Raw genomic sequence first — 27,177 nt, 5'->3', positions numbered from 1 at the left:
AGTTTGGACTCTTGATATTTTTAATACCATATTTTAGTTTAATTTTTATTTGGCTCATGGGACGACCTTACCCATATATCTCAAGCCCCACAAATTACCGGCTGAACCCTCCCTTCTTATATGATCTCCAAAAATCTTAGTAACCCTATCAAATCACGGGTTAGGCAGACCGACCCAACATGCATAGCCCATATATTGATGGCTCTAATCATAATATTACTAATATATTCTTCGATTTGCATACCACTCTTAACAAGGGAAAATTCACGTATAAGCAAATATATACTAGTTAAATAGTTAATGTAGTTATAGTTTGCCTTAATTATAATTCGCGACCTACTTTTAGCTATAATTATGCAGCTCAAATTTTTAGTTTTGTATAATTCGCACGTTTGTATAATCCAGAATTTCTATAATACAATTTGAATAACTTTTGTATAATTTGAAATTTGTATAATATAATTTGCATAAGTGTTACAGTCTAATGTTTCTAATTGTATATATTTGTTATTTCGACTTTATACAAAAAACACAACTAAATTATGCAACCCGCAATTATACAAATCTATGAGTTATACAAACGAGGTAGCTTAAACTATAGCTACAATCCATAAATATGAAAACTATAGCTATAGAGCATGATTAAATTTATTATAGTGGATATTTTAGAACTTTCCCCAAAAGTCAAAATTACATCATATATGTATTTAGAAAAGAAATCAGTAGCATCTTTAAAAGGGCCAAAGTAGTCTAATCATAATTTTTCAAACTAAAAATAACTAAATTAAAAGAATTGTTATAGAAAAAGCAAAATAAGGAAGTTAAATGTAATATCTATATTCACAAGGAAAGTGAGTGAAATAGAATCAATCATGAAGGAATATCTCTAAACTTATATTTATTTATTTATTATTTACATATGTTTACTTTACACTGCATAATGAATGCTTTGAAATGCATGTCTCATGCGCTAAGTTGATCCCTCTTGTTCCCGCTTGCCATATGTCTAGGTAAAAGTTGATGGATGTGATTAATTTAATAACAAAATACATATAATAAAAATAATTTTAACTAAAATAAAGAAAAGAAAAGAAAATTAATGTCAACAACTACAAAAAAGAAAAAAAAACTTACTATCACATGATTTGTTGAAAAAAAATATTGGTATTTCAAATCCTATATTTTGGAGAATTCGGGATCTAAAATTATGATTTGAAGTTGATATCCCTAAATGTATTCATTCATACACACTTCAGGGCATCTATGTTGCTTTCCGTTAAGGCATGAATGGATTGTAGATGGAGAGAACAACTCCAACTTTGCAACAAAGCATTCCCATTAGCTTGAATTTCATATCAAAATTCACATACATAACTTTTCTTTTACGAATAAAAAGCTTAACCCAAAGTAGTCCTCATAAATCCGACTTCTGTAAAAAAAATCACTCTATGCTTAACTATCATTGCCCAATCATTATTTTCTCCTGGAGACTCACATGACACACCACCTACACCTAGATGATCATGAATTAATTAGATATATTAATATAACTAATTGTTAGTTTGCACGACCTAATAATTTAGAGATTTTAAGTTTTCTCCTAAGTGTGAAACAAGTTACCTAACGTATTTCAGCAAAGTAGTAAGGACAGTAAGTAAAAACACATTATTTTTACGTAGAAAACGCCGGGCTCAAAAAGGTGTAAAAACCACGACTTTTACCCCTATAGGATTTAACTTCAGCTTCACTAAATCACTAAGGCTCCACGGTAAATAGATTATAAACTTTGCAACCTACGGAACTAACTCTAATTCCCTAGCTTCAACACAAACCTGCCAAGGTATGTGTTCCCAACTCTTCTAGTTATCACAACTTGAAGACAACACTCCTAATTCAGTTTATAACTTATTGAATTAAGATTACATCAAGACTCATTCACAAAGAATAATTCCTAACACATAAACTTTATAAAAGTATCAGGTTCTTCGATGTGTTCCTTCTATGGCCTCATTTGTTTCCATTAAGATTAAGAGGTCTGAATCTGAATACACATCTGAATATTAAGATTTGCATTAGGATTTAGGTGTTTAGATCTAAATACACATCTGGATATAAAGATGTGGTTTCTAAACCTGAACACTAAATAATTAATGTTGTTTGTTTTCAATATCTGAATGTGCATGTGAAATTAACATTAAATTAATAAAATATCATAAAATTTCATTTCAACAAAATTTATCACTTTTGATTAATTTTTTTTTTAATAATCATGATTTGGAGTATAATTTTTTTCATTCAAAAACTTTGATAAACACCAGTACACCAACAGTATTTTTTGACACAGTAAATAAAAGAAAATTATTAATCTAAAAAAAACTTGAAAGGATTTATGAAACTTACTAGTTCAAAAGGGAAAAAATGGTGTTTGATTGATAAAAGAGAAAAAGAAAATTTTTAGTTATGAGATAAAAAAGGCACGCGTAAAGTAGAGAAAGGATGGTTATTATTTGATAACTTATTAAATGAGTCTTAATGTTGTTAAGACATCATTTGTTTTCATTAAGATTAAGAGTACTGAATCTGAATACACATATGAATATTAAGATTCACATTAAGATTTAGGTGTATACATCTTAATATTAAGATGTGGTCTCTAAATCTGAACACTAAATAATTAATATTGTTTATTTTCAATATCTGAATATGCATGTGAAATTAACATTAAATTAATAAAATATCATAAAAATTTCATTTTAACAAAATTTACCACTTTTGATAAAAAAAAAAGTTTTAAAAGTTTTAATAATCATGATTTGAAGTACAATTTTTTTCATTGAAAAACCTCGATGAACACCAATACACCAACAATGTTTCAATACAAGAAAATTATTAATATAAAAAAAAACTTGAAAGGATTTATGAAAACTTACCAGTTCAAGATGAAAAAAATGGTGTTTGATTTAGAAAAGAGAGAAAGAAAGTTTTTAGTTATGAGATAAAAAGGCACGCTTAAAGTAGAGAAGCGATGGTTTATTATTTGATAACTTATTAAATGAGTCTTCATGCTATTAAGAGTCTTCTACAGATCTGATTCATTTAGAGCTCTTCAGACCCATTAACAAGTTTTTTAAAAATAAAACAAATGAACTTAATGGGCTAAATCTGAATGATTTAGATTCAGACCTAAAAAACAAACGTGCTTAATAGGCTGAATCTGAATGATTAACATTTAGACCTTCATTAAGTGCAAACAAATGATGCCTATATGTTCCTTCAGTTCGCTGGTAGCACTTGCGAAGTCAATTTCTCAATTGCTCTTTTTTTCTTTTTGTAAGTGCACAAGTATGCAAGACGACTTCACTTCTACTTAAGCACAATTCTTCATAGAGTTATTGTTCACTTCAAATTCCTCATTGACTTGAATTCTCTTGACTTAGAGTTCTACTTCAAGTAAGACTCCTTCTACAATTCAAACTCTTAGCTTCTTTGGACTTCTTTTTCAAATTATATTCATTGATTCTTTTTTATTGTAGTCGAACTTTAACACTTCAATTCAATAGTAACTTGAAGAGTTCTACTTTAAGTGAGACTCCTTCTTCAATTAAAACTCCTTGCCTCTTTAGACTCCTTCTTCAAATCAAACTCATTGATCATTGTCTTCAATTCATCAAATGCTTACTTCCTTGGACTTTCTCACGTAATTAACATTATTCGTTCCTTTATTTATATATTCTTGTGTTTATGCAACTTAAAAGATTTTCCAAATTCAAGTGGTCGTAAAAGTGTACCTTTGGACCATGTTAAATGGTGTGTTTTATCTTTTTGTCAATCATCAAAACTTCACGAATCCCAACACTAATGTTCCTGCAATTGGAGTATGTTGAGGAATTACTTTATTTTGAAAAAAAATGACTTTATTATTGTTGATGGACTTGCAATCAATAGTGAGGAGATATATTGCACCATTAAGGTACAATGATGTTATTTTATGTTATTGCAAGTAAGCTATTTTATTTCATTTATGTTGGGGCAATTACAATATTATAAAGTTATTTTATGCTATTTGCAACTATAGTATAAGGTACCAATTTTATGATAATTTAATGAATATTGTTATTTTCTGCAATTTAGGCTAAAGTTTCAGAAATGTTAATGTTTGGAAAGGTAAGCCACTAAATAATAAGTATTTTGACTAACACATATGTTAATTACACTAACCATTTCCAACTAGCCGACTTACGGTTAAAAGGTCAAGCGACTATTTGTGTTAGAAGTGTCTATATCGCGGACCTTTGAATCCTAGGTCGACTAGTTGAAAAACGCAAGTGCAATGAACACATGAATTGGTCTAAGTAATTATTTAGTACTCATTTCCTCAATCATTAAAATTCATGAAAATCTAGCATAAATAGCAGAAAATAACGATATTCTTTAAACTATCACAAAACTTGCATCTAATATTATAATTGCACTAGCATAATATAACCTTATAATTTATAAATGCACTAGCATAAATAGAATAAAGTAACCTTCTAATATTAAAATTGCATAAAGTAACCTTCTAATATTAAAATTGCACTAACATAAATGGAATAAAATAATGTAATTGTACCTGAATGGTGCAATGTATCTCCTCGTTGTTAGTTGCATCTCCATCGACAACAAAGAAGTCTTCTTTCCAAACTAAAGTCATTCCTCCACAACTCCAATAGCCGGAACATTAACTATATCAATGGAGAAAATTAATCTGCTAGGTTTTGGTGGTGCGTCTTGTGAGTGTCCAGGAGCAAAACAATGATTGGAAGATGATAGTGAAGAATAGAGAAAAATACTTCCTAAAAGTCGGATTGCTCAGAGCCACAACAATTCCATACCATAAGACTCATTTTGGGGGTTCTTCATTGTCACCACCATTATATATTCTATGGATTGTTGGTATTGAAGGGAATGCAACATTTTGAGGGGGCCATGGTTGGTCAACATAATCTGAGATAGTACCACTCAATATTAGCGATTGAGGCATTGATGGTGGTGCATGTTTGGTGCAATCATAAACGGTGTTGTTGATATAAATGATTGAGTCATTGATGGTGGTGGTGGTGATGGTTGTGAAATCGTGAATGGTTCTATTGAATCTTATTGATTAAGTCATTTGTGGTGCTGAAGTGGTGGAATTGGAAAAAGTGTAATTGAATATAAGGGTTTGAGGCGTCGGTGGTTGTGGTGTTGGTTGAGTCTTGAAAGGAATTGTTGAATATTAGTGGTTGAGGCATTTGTGGTGGTGTTGATGATGTTGATGTGGTGAAATTGGGAATTGTTCCATTGAATATTAGCGGGGGAGGCATTGGTGGTGGTAGTGATGGCGTTTGGGTGGTGCAATCATAAATAGTACCATTTAATATTAGAGGTTAAGTCATATATGGTGGTAGTGGTGGTGTCGGTACCATTGAATATTAATGATAGGGGCATTTGTGGAAGTGGTGGTGGAATCATGAACGGTAGGTACTATTTAGTATTAGTGGTTGAGGCATTGGTGGTGGTGTATTGTAGGGGTTATGGAATCGGGAATGGTATTGTTGGATATTAACAATTGAGACATTGGTGGTGGAGTATCGATGACGACGTGATGAGCGTGATGGTAGATGAAACATGATTGTAAGTACAAATGAAATTCTGTATGAGAGTTTAGTGGAGACACGTATAAATAATGAGTTTGTATTGCTTATTTATAGCTAACTTGTATATCTATATTATGTATATCTCTTTCAAATTATATTAGTAGGATGGTAAATACATTTAAATATTGGTCCACTATATATTAATAAGGTAAAGTATTTACAAAATAAAAGTCTTTTACACTTTGAATTTTTCTAGCTAGATATTGCCAATTTTCACTTTCTTTTCCAAATAATTTAAAAGCAAACAACAATTAATATGCAAGCTTAGCAATAGTTCATTAATAACTCGGCAATGATTCAACTAGATATCACATATTTTCACCTTATTTTCCAAATAATTTAAATGCAAATTGTAATTAATATGCAAGATTTAACAATAGTCCAATGACTCAACAATGACTATTACATATTTTCGCCTTCTTTTTCAAATAATTTAAAAACAAATTATAATTAATATGCAAGATTTAGCAAAAGGTCAGTGACTCGATAATGATTCAGCTAGTAATCACACATTTTACCTTTTTTTCCAAAAAAATTAAAAGCAAATTGCAATTAATATGCAAAGATTTAGCAATAGGTCAATGACCCGACAATGATTCAACTAAAGATCGCATATTTTCACCTTTTTTCAAATAATTTAAAAGCAAATTGTAATTAATATACAAGATTTAGCAATAGGTCAATGACTCGACGATGATTCACCTAGAAATAACATATTTTCACCTTCCTTTTCCAATAATTCAAAAGGAAAATTATAATTAATGTGTAAGATTTAGCAATAGTTCAATGACTCAACATTGATCCAGCTAGATATTGCATATTTTCACCTTCTTTCCGAATAATTTAAAAGTAAATTATAATTAATATGTAAGATTTAGGAAAAGGTCAATAACTCGACAACGATTCAGCTAGATATCACATATTTTACCTTCTTTTCCAAATAATATAAAGAAAATTGCAATGCATATGCAAGATTTAAATATAGGTCAATGACTCGGCAATGATTCCACTACATATTACATACTTTCACCTCTTTCCATAATGATTAAAAAATAAATTGTAATTAATGTACAAGATTTGACAATGTCAATGACTCGGCAATGATTCACCTAGATTTCACATATATTCACCTTCTTTTCCAAATATTTTCAAAGGCAAATTATAATTAATATGCAAGATTTAGGAATAGGTCAACGACTGAACAATGATTCAACTAGATATTGCATATTTTATCTTCTTTTCCAAATAATTTAAAGGGGTAAAACACAAATACCCCTTAGAGTATGACCGAAATTCAAAGACACATTTGAACTTAACTAGGATCATATTTCCCACTTAAACTATTAAAATGAAATAAATACACCAGAAATGCCGATGTGGCATAGAGAGGTGCGCACTTTTTTGAAGGTAAGTGATGAGTTAGTATTAGGGGTGGACATGGTATGTTATGATATGGTATTGGAAGATTTTGACACCATTGTTTCGGTATTCAATTTTTAAAACATTATTACCATTGTCCTACCATGCCCACCCCTAGTTAGTACACATTATTATTATTATTATTAGAACTTATATAAGTTCTAATACTAATAATTATTTTCACTTCTTTCTTTGTAAAATATTTTTTTTTGTTTCTTTTTTTCACTTTAAACTTTTTTTTTTAAAAAAATATTTCTATTAAACCCATCCAAGAAAAATGAGTCCATTAAATACACCAAAAACTAGAATGAAAGGATATTCTAGACACCAAAAGCAAACAAAGGGTAAAATTAGTTAGTTCAGGGGTAATCTTACTCCTTTTATGCCACAATGAATTGTCACGTCAATGAAAAATGACTTGTGTAGACATTCATCAAATTGGGGGCATTTGTTGTCCAAAATATAGACGGGAGGAAAAATTTTTATACCAAAAATAGAAGGTAAATGTGAGCAACTTCAAATAATTCGACGACATTATTGTCCCTTTTTCATCTCCCCTTATTTAGAAGAGGGAGTTGTGAAGAACTAACACTGCTTCAAAAAATTATTTCCAAAGTAATTTAAGTTGTACTATGTGGGACCCACTTTACCATATTATATAAGCCAATAAATTGGGACGAACACAACAATAGGCGGTTGTACACTATTGCTGATTTTTGTTTAGCCTCTTTTGTATAACACTGCACTTTTTATGAGTTTTCTTTTCCATTCCAGCGACGCCTGTCTTTATATTTCTTGGGATCTGGCTTCACTTCAACTTCCGATTCTCCCTCTCTCTTAATCATCTCTCTACATAAAGTTTTGTTTGCTCCAAATTGATCTGCGTTTGTGGATTGCACCACCAAGATTCAGGCTCACTATGGTGAATATTTGCTGGAATTTTCTTCATTTTGCTTTATTGTTATTTATAATCATCTAGTGTATCGTTAGTTTCCACTCATTTTGAATATTTTGTGGATCTCGCCACCAATATTCTGGCTCACTGCGGTTAATATTTGCTAATTTTTCTTTATTACTATTCATAATCATCTAATGTATTATTTTTTCCACTCATTTTGAATATTTTTACATACAAGTAGTTGTACTGATTTGCTCATGTGTCATGTTTCTTTGATAAATTGTTTTCAACAAATTAGTGAAAAACTAACGGAAATTCGGACCTGTCAAAGATCAATTTATTGTGCACCCAAGGTGTTTGATGTTATGCATGAGCCATCATGATTTGACTATTTCCTCCTTTTTGTGTTGTAGCAACGAAATTTTTGGAAACAAATGAATAAAGACTCTTCTTCATTTGGTTGACCAATGACCATATTAGCTATTATCATCTTCCACACATCAAAGATGCAAGGTATGAGATTCTTGAGTATTGTTTATTTCTGCTGTCATTTTTTTTTTTATTATTTTGATGTTTGGTATGTTATTATTTTACTTTTTCTTCAAATTGAGAAGTAATAAGAGTACAAGAAAAATCACTCTAGGGTGATCAAAGTTTTTTCAAAAAATACAAACTCACTCACTTTGTCCACTAGAATTATTAATCGTTTTTCTTAATTCATTTAGACTTAAAAGAAAATAACACTGGGAAGAGCGATGAGTACATTGATATTGAAAATATTACTGAAGTTATGAATTATACAGACAATATTTCTCACCCTTTTTGTTTTGTTACTCTTTCATGATATGCATTTATCTTTCTTTCCATTCTTTCCTATGAAATTGGAATTTTATGTAGTATAATCTAATCTTTTGTATATTGTGGAAGTAGTCTATATGATGAATCTCCTGTACCATTCTCTTTGTTAAGGTACCTATGACCGAATGTGTTTGTGATATAAGCTGTTACCTATTGAATGTACAACGAGTTTCAAATGTAGCACATACCTAAGAGAGCATAAATGAAATCCTCACTAAAAGATTCAGTGTAATGTTACTATTTTTACGCTTGCAATCAATCCAACGACAATTATTACATTTAGACATATAAGTGGCTATTATCGTGAACATAAGTGGAGTTATTTATATGTTATAGACTTATAGTTGACCATATCTGATGAGGAAACATTCTTCCATGTTAAACATTTGGTGTATCATATTTGGATGATAATTACTTGACAAAAATTAAGAAAATATATTCATTGACGGCGGGTTTACATATTTTTTCCCCTGACTTATGATCAATCCAGATAGAAGAGGTAACAATAGTGATTTTTGTGACTTTAGTTCATGCATTGTTACTTCTTTTTTTTAGTTCCCTTAGTTTTTTAAGACCAAATATCATTCTATGAAAATATTAAAGGAGAAAATGTGGTTTAATAAATCATTTATATTATATCCCAATATAATTTTCTTATTGTAATTTTATAAGGATGTCATTCTAAATATACCTCGGATAATCCAGTGATAGATTGAATGACTTAGTTGAAAAGGTTATTTGTCAAAACACTACACATTTGGTTGACCTTGGATGAGAAAATCCTTCATTACATGTATATATTTATGTCTACACTCATCTCAATTTAATAAATTGTGGAGCATGTAGTTATTTGGCGACTCTTGAAGGAATATTGATTGTATTGAAGTGTTAACCTAACAAGGGAATACATGGGAGATATATATAGGAGATATAGGAAGGAGTACTAATCCTAATAGGACTAGGATTAAGGAGTACTAATCCTAATAGGACTAGGATTAGTACACAGTAAATACTAATATTATTTAATACTATTTATTTAATACTATCTGTTATTATCCCCCCTCAAGCTGAGCTGAGCGGAAGCGAACGGAAGCTTGGAACTGAGGTAATCGTGCTGTCGGCTCGGGAGAGGCTTGGTGAGAATATCAGCCGGTTGTTCTTCAGTGGGTACATACTGCACAGTCATGGTGCCGGCCTGAACTTCATCGCGAACAAAGAGACAATCGGTATCAACATGCTTCATTCTGGTGTGTAGGACGGAATTCTTGGCCACACAGATGGTTGATTTGTTGTCACAATAGAGAGCAGGAACAGTGTGAGTGGCGCGGAGTTCGCGAAGAATATATGTGACCCACATGGTCTCAGCAGCAAGAAGAGCAAGGGCGCGGTATTCAGCTTCAGTCGAGGACCGAGAGACCTTGGGTTGTTTTTTTGTACACCAGGAGATCAGGTTCGGTCCCAAAAAAACGAGAAACCCCGATGTAGATTTTCTGTCATTTTTATCATTCGCCCAATCTGAATCTGAGAAACCCCGAAGCTCCAAGTCCCCGGGTCGAATGAGTAAACCACGACCAAGAGTGCCAAAAATGTACCTGAGAATGCGTTTTAGACAATGGTAATCATGTTCACTTGGTTGATGCATGCGCTGAGCAACTCGGTTGACAGCAAACTGGATGTCAGGACGGGTAATGGCCAGATACTGTAGAGCCCCAATGAGGCTGCGGAAGTGGGTGATATCGGCAAAGGGGGTGTCGGCTCCATTCGTAGACGAAGAGACTGCCATCGGTGTTGGTTGACTGGTGCATTTTTCCAGTCCAGCTTTCTGCAACAGATCTCGAGCATATTTTGACTGATGAAGAAACAAGCCGCTGCCTGTCCGAGAAACCTCCATTCCCAGAAAATAATGTAACGGGCCAAGGTCCTTCATTTTGAAGGTAGTATGCATAGCTCGAGTGACATCCTGAATGAGAGCTGCAGTAGAGCCTGTAATAATGATATCATCTACATAGACAAGAAGAATGACTGTACCGTGTGCTGAATGTCGAGTAAACAGACTCGTGTCGTGTACGCAACACGTGAAGCCGAGTCCCTGGAGGAACGTTTTCAGACGTGTGTACCAAGCACGGGGGGCTTGCTTGAGCCCATACAGAGACTTCTGGAGTTTGCAAACATGTTGAGGGAAGCGGGGATCAACATAGCCCGGTGGTTGCGTCATGTAGATAGTTTCATCAAGCATGCCATGAAGAAAAGCATTGGAAACATCCAACTGATTGATGAGCCAATTGTTGCGCACGGCGAGTGACAGTACCAGGCGAATGGTTTCCTGCCGAATAACAGGACTGAATGTCTCGGAGTAATCAAGCCCATACTCCTGATTGTAGCCTTTAGCAACCAAACGAGCCTTGTACCTGGAAATACTGCCATCCGCATTGTGTTTAATTTTGTACACCCATTTACAGCCCACTGGGTGCCGCCCATGGGGCTTAGGTACAAGAACCCAAGTTTTCTGATCAGTCAAAGCCTTAAACTCGTCATCCATAGCATGACGCCAATAAGCATTTTTTGAGGCAACAGAGTAGGTTGTTGGTTCACTATCGGGAAGGGGTGTATTTGGTAGTATGGTAGCCTGAAAGGTTTTGGGTTTAAAGATACCGGCTTTGCCACGGGTTAACATGGGATGAGTATTGGGGGGTGGCACGGGCGGTGGTGATTCGGGGGTGGCCGGGAAGGACCCAAAACGGATCGGGCTGGAGATGTTGTGGGTATGGGGTGGTTCGGGTTGGTTGTGAGTGTGGGTGGTGGTTGCGGGTGTATTGTGGGTGACGGTCGAAGGGGTGATGAGGGGTGGTTGGGTAGTGGGTGGAGGTGTGGGGGAAGGTGGTGAGGGACCCTGTGAGTATGTTGGAAAAAGGGGAAGGACGCCAATGAATGATGTATTTGTGGAGGAGGAAATAGACTCGTAGGGAAACTCATTTTCGACAAATTTGACATGACGAGATATGTAGACTTTATGAGTTTGTGGGTCAAGACAGCGATAACCCTTGGAGGTAGGATGATAGCCCAAAAAAATACAAGGACGGGATCGGGGTTGTAATTTGTGAGTAATATGAGGGCGTAGCCAAGGGTAGGCAAGACACCCAAAGACGCGGAGGTTGGTATAATTGGGAAGTTCTTGGTAAAGGAGTTGATAGGGTGATTTGTTGGAGAGAGTGTGACTGGGCATTCTGTTAATGAGGTAGTTTGCGGTGGCTAGAGCTTCTACCCAAAAGGAGACAGGGAGATGAGATTGATGTAGAAGAGTAACCACCGTTTCAATGAGATGGCGATGCTTACGCTCAGCCACCCCATTCTGTTCGGGAGTGTATGGACAGGAGGTTTGATGTATAATTCCCAGGGATTGCAGAAACTGGCCAAAGATGTTATTGACATATTCCTTTCCATTGTCACTTCGAAAAAGTTTAACATGAGAATTGAATTGTGTTTTGACCATTTTTTCAAAAGTGACAAAGGTGGTGTATGCCTGTGATTTGTGTTTTAGTGGGTACAACCAAGTGTATTTTGTAAAATCATCCACAAAACAAATATAATAGCGAAAACCAGCAAATGAAGGAACAGCAGTAGGACCCCATAGGTCAGAATGAATAAGTTGAAAAGGTGCAGTTGTACGCTTCTCAGATAAAGTAAAAGGTAATTTATGAGATTTAGCAATTGAACAGGAGTCACAATTGTTTACATGAATGGAAGAAAAACCTAATTGAGACATTAAAGAATTTATTATTTGAGTAGACGGGTGACCCAGACGACTGTGCCACAACAGACTGTGGCCATCAGCCGAAAGAGCCACCGGAGCCACAGGAACGCTTTCTGAAACTGGGTGGGCAGACGAACTTGTGCCAGGAAGAACGTACAGACCATGCTCACAGGGGCCCTGAAAAATCACCCTCTTGGTAGTATTGTCTAGGATCTGAAAATCATTAGAGGTGAACAAGAGTGAGCAATTATTGTCTTTTGTGAATTGGTGAACTGAAAGGAGATTGGTTTTAATAGAAGGGACGTGGGTAAGGTTACCTAGGTGAAAGATAGCGGTGGGGGTTTTAATGGTACCCGTGCCAGTGTGAGAAATATTAAGGGACTCACCGTTGGCAACAGTAATACCATTGGAGCCATGATATGGATTTGGAGCGTTAAGCTTGGATAGATCAGAAGTAACGTGCATGTTGGCCCCAGTATCCAACAGCCATTCAGAGGAAGGGCCGGCTTGAGATGCATAATTGGCACGGTTATCACTATTTCGGCTCTCCTCATACCGAAACCAGCAACGAACAGCGGTGTGTCCTGTTTTCTGACAGATTTGACAAGTTGGACGATCCCGCTCGTAAGTGCCCTGCCCGCCGCTGGAAGATGACTGCCCGCCGCTGCCGAAGGAGTGCAGGCTGTTGTTGCTGCCGTGCTGCTGACCGTCGTACGGCGGACGACTGCCCTGCCGACCGCCGCGCCCGCGGCCTCCGCTGTTTCTGCCGTAGCCGCCGCGGCTCCCCTGCCGGCCGCCACCACGCCCCCCGCGATAGTTCTGGCTTGCGGTGAGGGCGGTGGCCGGCTCCATAACAGCGGCTTCTCGGAGAAGAAGTTTGCTCTCCAGATCCACGTTGATTTCTTCACTTTTTAGCCACGAGGAGAGAGTAGCCAGGTCAACGGGCGTTGGACTGATGCGAACCGCCTGTTTAATGGAGGAGTAAGCTGATGGGAGCCCCCGAACGACGCACATGACGAGATCTTTTTCGGGAATGATTTCGTTCACGGTGTCGAGGGCTGTGATGATGGTGGAGACCTCGTCTAAATACTCCGCCATAGTTTTCGTGCCTTTGGTAATTGTGTGGAGACGATCACGCAATTGAAAAATATGAGAGTGGGAAATTGATGCATAGCGTGTTGCGAGGGCCGTCCACAGGGCTGAAGCAGTTGTGTAGGATCGGACGTGTTTCTGAACCGTGGGAGAGATGACCGCAATCAAACATGATCGGATCTGGCCATCCACGGCTTTCCAGGCGGCATGGGCCGGATTGGTTTTTTCTGATTTGTCCGTGGCGGTGATGACTGCCGGCGACGGTTCTGTGCTTCCATCGACGTATTTGAGAAGGTAATTGGCCTCAAGGGCTGTAAGAACGGTGATTTTCCATGTAGGGTAATTTATGTCTGATAATTTTTCGGGAATCAGGGCATGAAGATGCCTGAGAAGGAGTTTAACGCCAGAAGGAAGTGAATCGAGAGGATCCACCTCGGTTGTCATGGCTGCCGCTGCCCAAGAGAAGAGAGGGAACGATCGGTGCCCTAAAGAGAGAAAAAAAAAACCTAGAGAAAAGAAGATCTAGGTTTTCTGGCTCTTGATACCATGAAGAAATATTGATTGTATTGAAGTGTTAACCTAACAAGGGAATACATGGGAGATATATATAGGAGATATAGGAAGGAGTACTAATTCTAATAGGACTAGGATTAAGGAGTACTAATTCTAATAGGACTAGGATTAGTACACAGTAAATACTAATATTATTTAATACTATTTATTTAATACTATCTGTTATTAACTCTTCATCTAGCATTCACAACTATGTTCCTCATTCCTTATTTCATTAAGTTTTTCATCAGTGGTCCACCCTTTTTGGACTGAAAGGGAGTATCATAGATTCGAATGCATTAAGAAGTTCTTTCATGGAGAAGTGGAGGAAGGTCTTAGGAAAGAAGTATGTTCTTGAATCATACAAATATATTAAACAGAAATCTCCAAACTTTAAACAAAATGACTGGCATTATGTTATTGTTGCTTAGACATTATTGCTGCTTAGACAGATTGTAAGAGGGGCACTACCACTGATACCTTAGGCTAAATAAAAGACTTCGGAAGTGATAACCTGAAAAATGAAATGAAAATTTTGAAAAGCATATAGTAGTGATACACGTGCACAAGTCAAAGCGGCAAGTTCTCTTGTTTCAAAATCAGTAAAGACATTGTAAGGAAAACTACAAAGGACTGGAAGGGTCTTCGATTCAACATCCTAAATCATCTATTTTTGGTAATGTAAAAAGGCTGATTGCATTTGCTGCTGGTGGTTAAATTTTGAATTTCTATGAAAGTAGTACCTTCGATTATATTTTTCTTAGAGGTCATTGGTTTAGACATCTGAATATGTACGGATTTGAGTCTTTCTTCTTTTTTTTTTTTTTAATAATACAGTCTAACATTTGGTATTTTTTGATATTTTTTAATGATTGAGACATATATTTTTTCGTCTCTAGGTTTACCTATTGAAGATGTTCCGCACGAAATATGTGAAGCAGATATATAATGGATCTTCTCAAGAATCTAAAATTCATGTGATTGTGGATATATAGAAGTTTTAGGGTTTATTTTCCTATATAACTTTCGGCTCTTTGTTCATGTCCAAGTGAGTATAATATATCAATTCCCACATTACATATAACTTCCCACTTTATATTATCTTATTTTATATATGGTGTCTCAATTACATATCTTTTTATGGATAGTGAAAATTACTGTAAAATATGTGATTTGGTGATGCTGCAGATATATAGATGAGAGAACACATGGTTAGGGATTATTAGGTGGAGCTTTGTTGATTCAAGCTTAACTAAAAGAAAGATGAAAGAAGAGGAAATTTTACAGGAGCAACCATGGTATCGCAAAATTAGTAAGGACCGTTGCTACTATTATATTTTTGCAATAAGATTATTTTTCCCTTTTTGTTTTTATTAAATTTTATATTTGTCCTTTATTAGGAATTCTCAAGTCAATTGTTCTATCAACAGAACTTATAATTAAAAATTATTATTTAATAGAAATGTTAATATGTTTTCTATCTTTCTACCATTTCAGTAGTATCTGAAACCATAGTCTGTAGAAGTAGTTAAATAAATTTGAAATAGTTCAGTAGTTGACGTGCTACATATGCCTTTCTTTCTCCAGTCATATTTAGTGTCTTTAACCGCACCTCTTAGCTAGAGGAGAATTCAAGATTTGAACTTTATGGACACTGGATTGTTGGCCAACGAACTCAAGTGCTAAGTAGTTCTGAGATTCTTTCTTGGACATGGGTTTCTTAGAATATATTTAGTGTTTACGCCAAAATTACTGGTTCAGTCAAACCCATATCTTAAAGCCTACATCCACCTTGTACTTAAAGCCTACATCCACCTTGCACTTAGAGCCATTAAATCTCCACCAAGTTATCTATAGTTAATTTGTTTATAGATAATAATTGTTTGGTTCTATTCATTGCACCAACAGTCAAGCCCTTTACGCGTGAGCAAACATATGGAGGTTTGAATATCTCCGTAAAATGTATCTCTTCCACATATTAGAAATAAGTAAGAGGCTTTTGGGATAGTCTCCGAATCTGCCTATGTGTCTTCTCTAAAGTAAACAAGGCTTATACTGTCAATTTATCATGGTGTAGACAATTTGATCCTTTTGGCTAATAGCAGCTCTTCACTCCCTGAATTGGTGAAAAAAGGTCATTTATAAGCACATGGCTTGCTCATAATGTTCTTTCGATTTCTTCCAGTATCGATGAATTTTGGAGGGGATTAAATAATGTCACCTCACCTTAGTCACTAGAATTGCTTAGGCAATAATGCATTGCATAAATATACTCAGCACCTCTTATTGTTTCCAGTTAGACAATTTAAAATGGAGAATGCTTGGCTACCACTTAAGTTGACTAATTTGTTTTAGATTGTTTACCCATTTCTAGGGGCCAATTCATTATTTGAAAGCAGGAATTGGTTAATAAATCAAAGGTTTATGTAATATTCTTTTCCCACTTTCAGGTAGGCGACACTTTTCACTCTTTAAGCCGGTTAATTACTGTCAAAACCTTTTGAATGCCAGAAAACTGCCAAACAAACACGTTTGCTGAGGTAAAAGTATCTGTTAGTTTTCTGATATTCTTGTGGTAAAACCCTTTCCTACTTTATACGTGTGAAATTTTTGAACTGATTTAGCTTGCACTTTTAAATTATTTACTGTGGTCTCGATATTACATCTTCCAAAATATATTGTACTTTTAAATAATGATTAAAGAATTTATTGTTTTTAAAGTATCATCATTCAGCTAAATGTTTTGTGGTTCTTGACAACGATTCGTCTATGTTCCTTCAAAAAGGAGGATGACCGAAAGGAATGTCAAAGTTCCTCTTTGTGGTGAGATTTTAACCACTGCAGTTTGGATGCCTCCTTTTGACAAATATATAATCTTAATTTCCCCTGAAGGCATATAATCATATCATGAATTCCGGAATAACGCTAGGTATGTTTAAAAAAGTTAAGGAAGATCTAAGATAGGTTGATTACAATTGTAACCCAGTGATAGTGATACTTTCTCATGTTACGTTAGATAGGATTGCACTAGGAAAAAATTGAAGGTCGAACTCTGAGTGGTACTTAACATGTTTACCCATTCACTCAATAAAAGGTTAATGTCAGGGGGGTGTGCTTAGAAATTCTGAAAAATTATTTCAAATTGTAAGTCTAAGAAGCTTTAATCTTCAAATTTATTTCTATTTTCAAGCAAAATAAAAGCATCTTTTTCATTTTCCCAGGTTGGTGTTATATACATGTCTATTTTTGTTTGGAAGTCATCCTCATGGCAAGTAGCTCTTTAACTTTGGCAATTGCTTATTAGAAATTCCTTTGTACTAAGATTAAAGATATGGTATTGGCAAAATTTGTTTGAAGAGATCATCCTCGCGGAAAGACGAATTAGGGACGCACCAACAACGGGACAGAAGGTTCAGGAGCGTGGATGAGCTTGTATGGATCTGAATATCGCCCGAATAACAGTTGATACTACTAACGAATAACGATATTACCTATGGCCCTCGACCATTGAATTTTATTTTAATAAACAAGTTAATAAATAACTCTTACCAATTTTTTTGTACGATAATTGCAAAATCTATCAACGACCATTTATTCCACATCTGTTTGTGGAGATTTTAGCACATGATACGTATTCTTCCCACTATACGATTTTGGTATGTTGTGCCCGTGCTTACCCATCTAGTAGAAAGAAAAAGAAAAGAATTCTTCATAATCTTAAACTTACACAAGGTAATTCAAAAATGTTCTCAACAAACAATTGAACACATAACAAATTTTCCTTTTACTAGATCCTAAAAGACAAATCCTCCGTAACATCTCAAGAAAAAGAACTGATCTCTATCAAAATCATATTGTACAGTTTCTGTTTTTGCCTTCACGAATTTACGATCTGGCCTCTACGAAAACCCTATTACATCATTTGACCTATCAAAATATCTTAGCAGCAACAATGACGCCTATAAAATTCTAAAGACGCGATTATTTGATCATTCTGATATAATTAAATAACAAACTACATGACAGTAGAAAACCGAAAACGGAAAGAGTTGTACTGAACTCAGTAATCTCCTCTCCTGCTAGCGACAAGGTTGTTAGTCATATCGTCCTCTTCATTTTCACATTGTTGCAGAAATTCTCTGTAAGACTCATCATAAGCAGTAGCCATTTGCAGATAATTAATCGCATCCTTCTTGCGGCCAACATTGATCAATGCACTGGAAAATAATCATGTACCACTTTAATCAATTGTAGAATTGGAATAAACAAGGTCTTCTAGAACTTCCTTTGAGAATATAAACAATGTATCAAGAATGAAAACAAACATTTACCTTGACAGTAGTACTAATCCGTCATAATAATGAGCCTTGCTCTTTGGGTCATCTGGCTCTTTCAACGTGGCTATACGTTCCAGGTGTGCAAGTCCCTCTCCCATCTTACCCTGTAAAGGAAAAGGAATGGTGCAATATCACTATGAGGTAACTCAGACACAAACTATCCTAGATTTTAGGCTTGGCTCAAGAAAGGAGAGGCCTTGAGATATCTGCCACTGACCGAGCCCAAAAATATGGCAAGTCAAGGAAAATAGAATTTGGGTCCAACTAAACTTTACTGAGAATAGAATTTGGGTCCAACTAAGCTTTACTGAGAGAGCAACTTAGACAGTCATTATATTTAGAGGGCATAAACATGTCTAGAATCCTTAAATCGTATTGTCCAGCAATTATCTGGAGGTGTCAGCATCCTTTCAGTTTCATCCACCATCCACAAACTTCAGGCTCCGAGGAATCCGCCGACAACCAACCCACCATCATATAATTCGTTTGATTCAATCTCAATTTGAGTCCAGCAAGTGGGATGAGGAAAGAAAGGGAGTGAGCTTTAGCTAAAAAAGATTCTGAGAACAGGTATTCGTCAGAATTCTTAATGCTGGAGACCTCCAAAAACTTATGAACAAATTGTGGTCTAGTACGAACTAATTACAGAGACCCTAAAAAGACTCAACTAATCAGCTTCCTTACACTAAAAATAAAAGTTTATAATACAATTCCACTTATTCATATCAAACACCGGAAGTAGAAGACACCTTTCGATGTAAGTTGAAACCAGCTCCTCGTATCATTTCTCGTGGGAATCATCACAGTCGGCAAAACTCACTATTAAACATCTCTACTGTAGAACCTCATCATCAAAATGAGGGGAAACCATTAAATGTCTTCTGTTCCGGAACTACAGTAGGTTCTTAGCGTGTCCACTATTCTTGTGGACTGCTTCCTTGTAACTTCCTTCTCCCTTTAATGATTGGTCTAAGGAGAGAGCCAATGACTAAGTTGAATTCGCGCTCAGATAAATATATTAAGAAGAGTAAAGTGAACAATTTATCTCTGAATTTCATTGAACAAGACAACAATGTGTTATTACAGGATATCTGCAAAACTAATTTACTCCGCAATTTGATAGCCCATATCTATAGACAATATTTTTCAACATCATCACAAGCTAACAGCCCATATCTGAGTGTTATGTACATATGCCTCAAATTCTTTACAAAGATATACATCCACTCATTAGCTTTTGATGATCTTCAAGCAGAAACTAAGTATTATATATGTCTAAGAGTTAGAGACATTGAGCTGAGCTAATATTGCTACTCGTATAAGACATGAACTTCTCTGTCAAATTGAGCAACTTTTGATCCATTTTCATCTGAATGCTACTCCAATTCTTTTACTTCCCCATCAGAAGAAGGCAGTTTTCGGTTTTAATAGCCTAAGACTGGGATAGTAACTTGCATTAAAGACCCCCTGTTTATGAAGCTTGCAATGCGGCTTACAAGTCTGAACCACCCCTCGTTAGGCTTGTTTTCAGGGATAATAATCACTGATCTAGTTTGATCATTCAATAACCAAAACAAATCTACCATACTTATTGTGCTGAGATTTAGCTAATTTAGAAATAGTGAAAAAAGTAAAGAGAGAACATGCAATGGCTAGGATTTTCTTCAATAAATGGACAAGGCAGAAATACAGGGAGAAACAGTAATCAGTTTGTCTAGAATATGGAGAGGAGAGGGAGAAGAGCAGCTAGGTATTGGGAAGACCAGGTTGAATCCTCGCTATCATTATATAGAAGAGTAGCAATCAGGCATCCGCAGGCTTTAGGGGCAAGTGGGGTTGATAAGAATAAAACATACTCCCTCCGTTTCAATTTGTTTGTCCTATTTTGACTTGGCATGGAGTACAAAAAAGTAAAGAAGACTTTTGAATCCTGTGGTCTTAAATTAAAGATATGTCAAATGCACCAAAATCCCCTTTAATCTTGTGGTCTTAAGCATGTCATGTGGAAAGTTGAAATTAAAGAGTTGCCAAAAAGGAAAGAGGCATACTTATTGAAACGGACTAAAAAGGAAAGTAGGACAAACAAATTGAAACGGAGGCAATATATAAAAACGGAAGATGAATGATTGAGGAATTTCAAGCTAAACATACTTCAAACATAATGTAGATTCTGAGGAATTTCACAAACATTTGAATAAAAAAGAGAACTAAGATGAGACTTCTAGCAACTACAGCCCCAGAGGAAAAGGAAGAGGGAAATTTCGTAAGAAACCTTCTCGGCTGAAAATCCGTTTAAAATTACACCACAATATAGAGTTTCAATAGTCCAACCCACTTAAGTGTACCAAAAATAAATCCCCTATATACATGGGTTCTCTATAGTCGTTACTCCGCCATGTCACACGGAATCAGGTAAATGATGCAAGGTACTCAATATCTGTGACTAGAATTATTATTGATTTATGTCAAGTATATATATGGTGTCTGAGATGAATGGAGTGGTCAGTGAGAATTTATATAGCCTATCCCAATTTGCTCGGGATCGAGGCATAGTAGTTTTATTTATAAGTCAATCATCAAGTCAAGTTCTCAAAACACCATTACCTGCCGTATACAGGCAACACCTGCCCATTGAGATGATAGAATCAACAGATCTACATCCTCAATTTCCATTTGATTCTCCTTTAGCAGAAGCTGAACTTGCAGAAATTGACTTTGATCAGTAACAATTCAACTCTTCTGGATTATAGCAGCCAAGTTAAGTTCACTTAAAAAAATGAAGTTTTCTGCAGAGTATACTACATAAACTTTTAAAGGTCCCAAATATAGAAAAACAGATTTTGACTTTCCCAAATTCAGTCACCCTTTCCATGAACTGAAAATAATAACGTTCAGGAAATTCTTAGTCCACGAAAGCAAATTGATATTCTTCATCAAGAAGATCAGTAAGACTTCAAACTCAAACCTTAGCAATAGAACGTTCCAAGTATTCAGTAGCTTCTGGTAAGGAACCATCTTGCAACAGTGTCTGGCCAATAATAAGCAAAGCTCGAACATTCTCGGTATCCTTGGCAATAGCAAGTCTGTAACACATATATTAAAAAGAGGATGCTACAGAGAAGAAAAAAAAAGAAATGAGGCGGTGAGGATTGCAGAGAGAAATACCGTAGTAAGGACATAGCTTCATCTTTACGTCCACCTGATAAGAGTTTGATCGAAAGCTGATGAGGTTTCAACAAAAAAAGATTTAGAAAGCAGCAAGAAAAATTCAACATTTCAAGTCTCAATATCAGGAAACAGAAATAGTTACTAACATTAACCAATTCATGAGGTGATAGGTTCTGGACAGATATTTTGCTCCGATTTTTTGATGGATCTATTTTGATTTCTCCAGGATTAACCAATTCTTTCGGATGTGTAGCTTCTAATTGAGGATCCTTCTGAGGTAACCCCAGTTTTTTGTGAGCATCTGGATGCTTTAGAGATAGTTGCTCCTTCTGAGGTAGCCCCAGTTTCTTGCGAACATCTGGATGCTTTAGATATAGTTGCTGTATATAAAAAGGCAATGAGTTCTAAGAAATTTTTTTTTCCAATATTCCCCACACCCATTGATTCATGAAGACGTGTGAAGTGCAACTTTAAGAAGCAACATTTTTCAACGACTGCTATTGGACAAGGAAAAATTTACAAAAGAGAATGCCAGCTATGTACGATCTGCTAGACAGACTGTGTCTAGAGGGAGCGGAAGTTAAAAAAAGAAGAAGAGGATATCATAGACATTTGCCAAGGGAAGTTTGAAGAAAAATTATATCTTCATTATCTAGTAGTTTATTTATCATGCTCTCTTACCACGTTAGGAGGAAAAAGCAAATTCGAAACTTAATCTGCAATAAGACCTCTTGGCATCCAATGCATAACATGAGATGCTACAAAAACTTCTTAAGAATAAGAGATTACTTTAGCAGTTATCCGCATGCCCAGTCAAGCAAGAAATAAAGTTGGGTTTCGGAGCCTTAAGGCATCTCCAACCCAATCCGTAAAACCAAATATAGAGTTCTCTATTTTTTCAGACAACCAACTCCAAACCAATTCTCTATTTAACTCTCAAAATAGGAATCTTTTTCTATTTCCTCAATATTATATTATTATTTCTATTCTTATCTTATTTCATAAAATAAATCCTTTATTTCTTTTTTCCCAAATAATTACTTTATATAATTTTTCATGTGATATAAAAGTACATTTTATTCTAAATTTTTAAATAACATCAATTGCAAGAAAATATAATATAATGCATAAATTAGGGGACAAATTTAAATAAAAGTGACATATAATTACATAAACATTCATTTTCAAAATCATTACGTTGCTCCCATAAATGCTCTATTAATGCATTACGGAGTTCAAAATGAGCATTTTTGTCCTTAATATTTTTTATGTCTAGCTAAAAATTGTTCAAACCAGAAATTTTCATCTACCACCATTTCTATAGTTGGAGTTAGAGCCTTTACGGCATCGTGAATTGGTGCATTGAGATCATGTTCATCCTCAGTTATCATGTGTGCAACAAAATGCATGTAGTCATTATATCATGTAGCACTTCCTTTCTCAAAAAACGTTACGGTCCTGCAATAATTGCGGAACGTGATTGAAAAACTCCGAATACACGTTCAACATCTTTTCGGAACGATTCTTATTTCATTGCGAAAAATTTCTTCTTTTAGGAATGAGGATCACAAATAGTTTGAACAATTGTAGACCATTTAGGATATATACCATCAGCTAAGTGAAAACCAATATTGTATTCTTTTCATTGAATAACATAATAGGCAGGCGGCGCAATACCGCGGCCAAGATGGGGAAATAAATGTGAGGACTCTAAAACATTAATATCGTTATTGGTGCCAAGCAAACCAAAATGCATGCCATATGTCATGTATTATATTGTATTGTTATCTTGTATTTAAATTATGACACAATACATATATTTGACCTTAAACTTGGCTTCAAATTTTAACTTTGACCTCAAACTTTCATAGTGCACAACCAGACACTTTAACTATCCTATCTTTCAATAAATAAACACGCGATTCCTACTTGGCAAAATGCGGGAAATGAACGCATTTACTGCGCGAGTTAGGAGTATTTTTCGAGGCCCACAACGGTAAAAAAATGCTGAAATGACAATTTTACCCTTAATGAATCTCTTTTATAATTTTTTTAGTTTCAAAATGACGTGTAAAATATTTTTTTTAGAAAAAGACGTGTAAAATGTTTAATTAGTTGGCAGCTTCTGATTGGCTCACTAATACACGTGCGAGCGTTTGCATTTCACGTACTTTGGCTCCAAAAATCGCATGATATTTATTGAAAGATAGGATAGTTAAAGTTCCTATTTGTGCATTATGAAAGTTTGAGGTCAAAGTTAAAATTTGAAGCCAAGTTTAGTGTCCAATATATGTATTATGCCTTAAATTAATACGTTATGTATTGTATTATTATCTTGTATTTAAATTCATATCATGTATTGTATTTTTGAATTAAATTTTTCATCTTGCCATTTTAATTTTTGCGTATTCTTTATAATGAAAATTAATAATAAAATAATTTTTGTTATTAATGAAAATTAGAAAAAAAGTTAAAATACTATTAATTTGAAATTAAAGTAGTATAGAATATTTTTAAAAATATTATATAACATTTAAAAAAGAACTATGAATATTTGATATTTAATTAATTGAATTATATGCAAAATAATATGTTAATTAGAAAGTAATAGAAATAATAATAAAATAATGAAAAAGTGAAATAGAGAGTGAATAGTAGTTCTCCTTCACCTCTCTATAAATGGAGAACAGAGAGTGATTTGCAGGGTCCATTCTCTATTTTACTCTCTAAATATAGAGAATGAAGAGTAAAATAGAGGTGGGTTGGAGATGGTCTTAGAAAGAATACTTCAGAAGATATACCTGAATATAAGTCATCGAACTATTGGTAAGCCAATACACTAAATTCCCCTGAAAAATAGAAACATGAAAAAAAACTTCATATCATGCACACAATCCTTTGTCAGGTATATCAAGATAAGGGCAAGTGAATGAGTCAGAAAGACAATGCAATCATTTTATTTTCCAACCCCCTCTTCAAACCAACGTTGAAAATTTTAAGAAGATTAAAGAAAAGTTAGTGACCCATCAATGTTAATATCTATTTGTATGTGATTAGTCCACTACTGGTACCATTCTTTCACATAAGCCTGACAGACAACTAAATCAAGTTGCTCCATCCATCATCAACTTCAAAATCCATAGAGGCTTCCCCTTCTGCCAAATTGTGTATTGTACTATTGGGTAGTCTCGTCAGGTCATATTTTAATTGGAAACTCATTGACTTCCAGAGCCTCTGCTTTCACCAATTTCAAACCACCATTAGATGTGCCACTAGTTCATCACTATATCAATTACATTAATTGTATCTCTTATACCTAGTACAATTCATCTCTGAGGCTATAAAAAAGAGAACAGCTCGCAAGAGAAACTAACCCTATCAAATAAAAACATTAAATCATGATATACTACTTGCAATTCATCCAATTATAATATGGTTTGAGTCTGTTAACTTTATAAGAGCAAGAGATAGGCCCATAGAGCTTCAAATTACAATGAGAAAAATGTCCTACAGTGCCAGAAAGCCTAAGTAGACATGATGCGCACCACTTAGAAATGCAAGAGCATCCCAACTATTCGAATTCATACCTAAAAAAAGCAGTACATTTTCAATACCATAAACTCTTTTTACCTTAAATGGAGAAAACAATTTTAAGATAAAAAAGGGTCACAAAAAATGGACACAAAAGTCAAAAGTGTGCCACCATTAACAACTTTCAAGAAAACAATGACTCCAGCTATTGTTGAGACCAATAAATTAACAGGATATAAACAATTTTCCAGGGAAACCAACATAAACAGTTCAAAGATCAAAAGCCAGTTACCTTCTTCAAGTTAAGTTAAAATTGGACTGCAAAGCTCAAAATAATAAAGGCAGACATGGGATGCCAATTACAAACATAAAAAAATGGACAAGTCCTATAGCACATATTTCTATGGAATCAAATGGTTGATTACCTGGGGCATATTGAATGCAAAATATAACATGGGTAATGTCAAGACTTCCAAGTACTTCTGGTAGTACTGTAACCAAAAAAACCAAAAGTGTCAAGACTTGCATCTTAAAGTTATCATCAGGAAAATAGAAAACTATTGAAAACATACTAATGATCTGTGTTGCTCGGACTCTCCAAAAATGATGCCGCACCAGTACGGATCTTTGAATAATGCACTACTTTTGAAGGATCCAACACGCACCCGTCGACATTTTTGAAGAGTCCGAACAATATAGCTAATGATCAATAGTTTCTTGAAGAGATTCCAGAATTTAGAGTAAGGGATTTTAAATATGTACACCCCCGTACGTTTAAAGTTGTCCTTTGTTCTGTGTTGAAGTTTTTATGAGCCTAAATTTGAGAGATTTTCCATAACATCTCACACATTCGTGGACATCCAATTTGATTTATTAATATTTTAACAGATTTTTTTATTTTTGATGAAGTAAGATGTTGTATTTGAAAGGCATCAAGGAGATGCAAGTTACATACACAAAAACATGGTTAACTCCTTAGAACAAAAACTCCTATCTAATTAGGGAGTTAGCCACGAGCAAAAGCCAAAAGAATGGTCGCTAAGCCATATTGAGGAAGCTAATGAAATCTAAGAGGGGTAATATATCAATAACAGGGGATAAATTGCTCCAATGTAAGAGGTTCATTAGGCAAAAGGATTTCAAACTGCTAATCCAAAAATGGAAGATGAATTGTATTTTGAGCTTTCATTTGGGTGTCAAGAATTTTGTATAGAGGAGGCTGACTCCATACCAGACTTTTTGGAAGCCTTGTGAAATATATAGGCCTTTTACTTTCTGTTCTAGAGTGGCCAGGCCCAGCACTACCTTTATACTGATGAATAATACATTAACATTATCAAAAAATAATTATATATCTCTAGATAGTTACTTAAATTATATTTCAAAGGATTGAAAATCGCACTTCACAAATTCTATGATTTGATACTCGTACTCCGAAACTAGGCATTCTTTTTGGATAGGAGGATAGAATCTTTTAGATTTTCTCAAATTCGTCGGATAACTGTGGTAATAAGATAATTGATAAGTTAAAGATGTACCTCTACGGATGGAGTTTGAATAGAGATTGGTTCAGTCCCTTTATTACGCAGCAAAATGACGAAAATCACTTCTAGATCAAAGTATGAGGATATATCACATAAATTTATGACAGATTACTGACCTTGGCTATTGATCCCACCGGTCCACTCATTTTTTTAAATGAAGATTTCTGAAAGGATGCCTGAAGTAATAGAAAGAGAGAGATCATCACTATCAAAAAGCATGGAGAAAAAAGCACCTCGAATATCACTTGCATAAGAAACTAAACCAAGCTCGAATACACTACAGTGTGCTGCATTCTCAAAATAATCAATTTTCAGAAAGTGCTCTGGACACTTCTCCCCCCCCCCCCCC

The 27,177-nt window shown here is 34.9% G+C and overlaps 1 protein-coding gene and 2 long non-coding RNA genes across 10 annotated transcripts in view; 1 reads left to right on the top strand and 2 right to left on the bottom strand.

Annotated features, from left to right (window-relative positions):
* Positions 1-883: 883 nt before the first annotated feature.
* Positions 884-5,698, bottom strand: LOC114074851. Its single transcript, XR_003575152.1, has 3 exons — positions 4,613-5,698; positions 3,789-3,864; positions 884-1,006 (listed from the first exon to the last, which is right to left on the bottom strand). It is a non-coding gene; the product is annotated as an uncharacterized LOC114074851 (long non-coding RNA).
* A 2,041-nt stretch (positions 5,699-7,739) lies between these two features.
* LOC107003491 lies at positions 7,740-17,894 on the top strand. The gene is made up of 6 exons (XR_001454675.2): positions 7,740-8,019; positions 8,409-8,508; positions 15,148-15,296; positions 15,437-15,560; positions 16,699-16,788; positions 17,470-17,894. It is a non-coding gene; the product is annotated as an uncharacterized LOC107003491 (long non-coding RNA).
* Positions 17,895-18,008: 114 nt separating this feature from the next.
* Positions 18,009-27,177, bottom strand: part of LOC107004753 (ALBINO3-like protein 2, chloroplastic) — a 50,899-nt gene continuing 41,730 nt past the window's right edge. For 6 of the 8 annotated variants that reach the window (XM_027912770.1, XM_027912771.1, XM_027912772.1 and 3 more), the window contains 9 exons: positions 26,945-27,004; positions 25,710-25,775; positions 24,555-24,602; positions 21,900-22,133; positions 21,751-21,806; positions 21,550-21,668; positions 21,190-21,284; positions 18,580-18,689; positions 18,009-18,465 (listed from right to left, as the gene is read on the bottom strand). In XM_027912770.1, coding sequence (XP_027768571.1) covers positions 18,309-18,465; positions 18,580-18,689; positions 21,190-21,284; positions 21,550-21,668; positions 21,751-21,806; positions 21,900-22,133; positions 24,555-24,602; positions 25,710-25,775; positions 26,945-27,004 — 945 coding nt within the window. In that variant the 3' untranslated portion in view covers positions 18,009-18,308. Of the gene's footprint in view, positions 18,466-18,579; positions 18,690-21,189; positions 21,285-21,549; positions 21,669-21,750; positions 21,807-21,899; positions 22,134-24,554; positions 24,603-25,709; positions 25,776-26,515; positions 26,597-26,944; positions 27,005-27,177 lie in introns of all 8 variants that reach the window. The other 2 variants (XM_027912777.1, XM_027912776.1) reach the window with 2 other exon arrangements.

Source organism: Solanum pennellii, chromosome 11 (assembly GCF_001406875.1).
Source record: "Solanum pennellii chromosome 11, SPENNV200".
In the NCBI taxonomy this organism is placed as follows: domain Eukaryota; kingdom Viridiplantae; phylum Streptophyta; class Magnoliopsida; order Solanales; family Solanaceae; genus Solanum; species Solanum pennellii.
This window is presented reverse-complemented; position numbering and strand designations above follow the sequence as displayed.